We start from the raw sequence: 4,512 nt of genomic DNA on the forward strand, positions 1-4,512 counted from the left end.
AATATCGACTGGGATATTTTAGTATTCACATTTGACAACGTTTCGAATAATCATTTATTGTAAAAATATATCAGAAGATCGCAAAAATACAATATTACTTCTAACATTTGAGATTATATAAATTCATATGAAATACTCAGTACTTATTTAGCGATATGAGGATCAAATAGGAAATTTAACATTTGTAAACACGTCATATACAAAAACCACGTGTAGATTCAAATTCAAATATGAAGCATAACCGGCACTATGTTATTTTTTTAAATATTGTTTGTAACGAGATTGTACTTAATGCGTTTGGCAAGCTATGCTAGCATTTCGAACAGAAGCGCTCAAGATTCTGCAGTCGCTCTGGTATTGCGAACGATAGGAACCTTTCTCTTCCAAATGTTTAAATACGACACCTACTTTTTTTAGCAAGGATTTATTTCGGTTTTGATATAAGAACTATTTTTTTGAATTTTACAAATGAAACTTTATTCTTAAATTAAACATAAACTATACGTTTTACTAAGAGTTCAATAAATTTAACATAAGATAAGACATACCTTGTAATTCGTTCTCCTAAATCGTCATTCTTGATAATAAAAAGGTTAGCACATTTAAACATGTAACAATTTATTTGGATATTTCATTAATCACTTTATGGATTTATAATGACAATATGCATTAAGTCATGTCAGAAGTTATAAAACTAGAAGTTATTTGGGAATGTGTTATGTAAATTATATTACTATTAAATAAATAAGACCATACTTGACGTTGTGTCAGACTTATGAACAGCTATTGTCTCATTCTATACACTGTTTCAGAACTCCTGATATTCAGTATAGCTCCAGAATGCTCTTATATATGGCATGACGTGCAATGGAGACGAAACCGATATTTCCCAGTGCCAGTTTACATTACACCCCTTCAGAATGCTGCACATATCCGTGGACAGTTGGACATTGTTCATCATTTCTTCATATAGTGAATACACACAGAGAGCAGGAGTCATATGTAGTAGTACGTTGACTTATAATATTACCGAAACAGGAAACAAACGAATTAAAACTGTCGGTTCTATTTTGTCGGTCGTTTGTTCTGTCGGTACACATAACATGTGATAAATTTGCGGTGCGTACACATACATGTAGTAATTTACATGCACACTACGCATGAACTGAAATATAAAACAAAATACCAAAATAACAACTTGATCTTTTCAGACAACCGTGTAAGGCTGGTCAGTAACGTCAACACTTACCAGGGACGAGTAGAGTTCCAGTATTTCGGAGTCTGGGGAACTGTTTGTAATACAAACTTTAACCAAAACGATGCACGTGTCATATGCAAACTGGCTGGGTATGACACTTTGAGGTACGCTATTTGAACATTCTAAAAACCATATAAGACTAAGCAATATTTTAATGATCGCGGCGATCATTTTGTTCAAAGACATAACAAGTATGGCCTGCCACTGATGGATGAGAAGATGACCTTGTCTTCCTTGCTTTGCATCGAGTTCATATCATGATGTTGACACGTCGAAAGCAAACTAGCAATAATTACTTTACACTGCGTTCAATTTAAAGTAAACAGTTCATTAAACCTTCATAAATTTCAAATGCTTTATGTGCACGCCGTTGCCAAACCGCATGTTCGTAGTGTTAAAGATATGATAAGATCGCGATAAGCGTTCAGTATACAGTGATAATGTCGCAAGGCCACTATCTGAACGCTATAGAATATTCATAGTATAATTCTCGCTACAAATATTAATTTTATAATTTTTAGCAATTTCTCACATCGATCACATGGTGTGTTGACGGACTTTAATTACACCTTGCAAGCCCTGTGGCAACGCATGACTGGCCCTTAAATATAGCTAAAAAATATAATGTTCAACAGTATAAGTGATTGTTCTTAAATGCTCACATTGAAGTGTACCTTAGATTGTGACGTTGGTTTGTTACAATACTGAAGATGGTTTATTGTATGTAGATCGAAGCCCTATAAACACTCAAAATCAACGAATATTTCGTAAAAATATTTCGTAAAAAGCAGTGTTCCTTATAGCAATAGGCAAAGTTTAAACGTTAGATGTGGTCTCGTAACATAGATTTAACGAGATACAAAATGCTCGTTTTTATTTCTTGTGTGACAATAAGTTCATGTGAATTTGCTTGCGACCATATCCGAACATTACGAGCGAACACGACGTTGGCTTCGGGCAGCGTTGGAAGCACAACGTAGTTCTCATGAATAATCAATATGTTAATAATAAATGCAGCTCAAGCGAGGTCCGTCCTGCTCTAAGCGGTTCAGCAAGATCATGAAAAGAAAAGAGAGTGTTCTCAAATGAAAGGGTATGCGGGGTAATACATAACTGTGTTTATGGATCATTATTTTATTCTTTTCGGTGGTTTATAGAGAAATATCAGTGAATTAAAACTGATAATTTCACTGTTTCAAACAGTGAAAATTAATAGCAAAAATATCAATAATTTTCACTGTTTACTGTGAAATGACGTCATTTTTTATGAAATGACGTCATTATCCCAGCGAAATTCTTTAGTTAAACTCTTGAACAATGTACTAAACTGAAAAAAAAAGCATAAAATAAAAGAAAATTTGTTGGATTTGGTGAAATATCGATTTGAATTCACTCGTGATCATATAAATATATATTTTCACTCGTGGCGGCGCCACTCGTGAAAATATTTTCTATGATCACTCGTGAATTAAAATCGATAATCTTGCCTGTGCTTTCTATTAGGTCCGCGCGTTAAGTTTATTTATCGACATATTTTACGAAATATTCGTTGACTTTGGTTGTTTAAGGGAATTTAATACTATTACTTAAAAATCTATGAATTTCTTCAAGTTTTGTCAACCTTCTATGGTTATCGATTATTTAAAGTTGGTACTTTGGTGTGTTTAAAACAAAATAGAGCTTATGTGTTACTTTTTGGAAAATATGTTCAAATTTTCATATTGATTTTGTATGAGTTAATTGAAAACGAAACTATTTGGGTTGCAGTAACATCACAATACACACAAATGCAACTAAGTACGGACCAGGGTCAGGTTACCTGATTGTTGAAGACTTGCAGTGCAATGGAACAGAGACGGACATTGATGAATGTGCTTCGTACCCATGGAAGGAAAATTCTGCAAAAACACCGTGTGACTCGCATTACAATGATGTCGGCGTTAATTGTAGTAAGTACTAATAGCGGATAAATATACACTTCGGTGACTTCGGTTGTTATTTTTGATGTATGCGTTGCATATCTCTCTTGCATTTAATTATAAATATATATGCAACAGCCAACACAATAATAAAAAAATAAGCCCTGTTGGATGTAAACACTTTTATTTCATATACCTTAACATTTATACCCTGAAAGAACGAAGTTAACCGTAAATTTTATAAATACGGATTAAAAATACTTTGAACATGTATCAATACATGCGTTTCTCTTCACAGGACCTGTAACACCAATGCGCTTTGTGGGTGGAACTAACTATTCTGGGAGAGTTGAAATCGAGTACAAAGGAGTTTGGGGCACGATCTGCGACAACTACTTCGATGAAAACGACGCTAAAGTGATATGCAGAATGAAAGGACTCAATACAAAGTAACTTATTCTTACATAAGACGTGTCAACTTATAGTATTTGAAACGGCTGTTTTGCAACGCAATTTGTTTGTATGAAATAAATTCAAAACATGCATAACTTTGTTCTGAAGACTATATATAATCACAAAAAAACTGAATTTGTTGTCTATTTAAAGAAAACGCCGAATCCAAACAAGATGTAAAATAACCCAGTGTACCGTTTGCTCTGGTTGTCTCTAAATGTCTTGTTTTTGTTTAGGAGCTTAGCGATACGAACGAACGGCTTTTACGGGATGGGGAATGAAAGCATTTGTTATCAAGCCTGAACTGCCGTGGCGACGAGCCTGACATCTCCGAGTGTAGTATTGGGTTACCGATGGGGCAGTACTTATTACTTTTGTTCTCACAACAACGATGTAGCGGTGCAGTGTAGTACGTTTTTTTTTTATACTGTTTAACATATGACATGTTATATTAATGAAAGCGTCGAGATGCACTGTAATTTTTTATACTCATATATTTCTTATTGTTGTTTAATAGACACACCTGTTCGAGTTCGGGAAGGCCTGACATTCTATTCAGGTATAGTTGAGGTTTATATCAACAGCGGATGGCAGCGTGTATGCAAAGACAATTTTACAATGGGCGATGCGATTGCGATTTGTAATCAGGCAGGAAAGAGAGACAACTACCATGGGCGAGTACCATACAATACAATTATCAAAAATGCTTTCAGAATTAAGCGTCTTTAAAAATAAGTAACATGTTTCCTGTATCGATATACGACTTTGGTCGTTATATATACAACAACCTGTATATAGACTTATAATGACGATAACAAATTTATATTGCAGAAATGTCTCAATTCACAATCAATATTTCGCAAATATTACTGCTGAACATAC

The 4,512-nt window shown here is 34.2% G+C and overlaps 1 protein-coding gene across 1 annotated transcript; it reads left to right on the plus strand.

Moving 5' to 3' along the window:
* Nucleotides 1–817: 817 nt before the first annotated feature.
* LOC127865964 (neurotrypsin-like) lies at nucleotides 818–4,296 on the plus strand. Its single transcript, XM_052406124.1, has 6 exons — nucleotides 818–1,008; nucleotides 1,212–1,362; nucleotides 3,026–3,207; nucleotides 3,476–3,626; nucleotides 3,867–4,039; nucleotides 4,148–4,296. The coding sequence occupies exons 1-5, from the start codon at nucleotides 858–860 to the stop codon at nucleotides 3,931–3,933; spliced, it is 702 nt and encodes a 233-aa protein (XP_052262084.1). The 5' UTR covers nucleotides 818–857; the 3' UTR covers nucleotides 3,934–4,039; nucleotides 4,148–4,296.
* Nucleotides 4,297–4,512: the final 216 nt, after the last annotated feature.

This window comes from Dreissena polymorpha, chromosome 2, assembly GCF_020536995.1.
Source record: "Dreissena polymorpha isolate Duluth1 chromosome 2, UMN_Dpol_1.0, whole genome shotgun sequence".
In the NCBI taxonomy this organism is placed as follows: Eukaryota; Metazoa; Mollusca; class Bivalvia; order Myida; family Dreissenidae; genus Dreissena; species Dreissena polymorpha.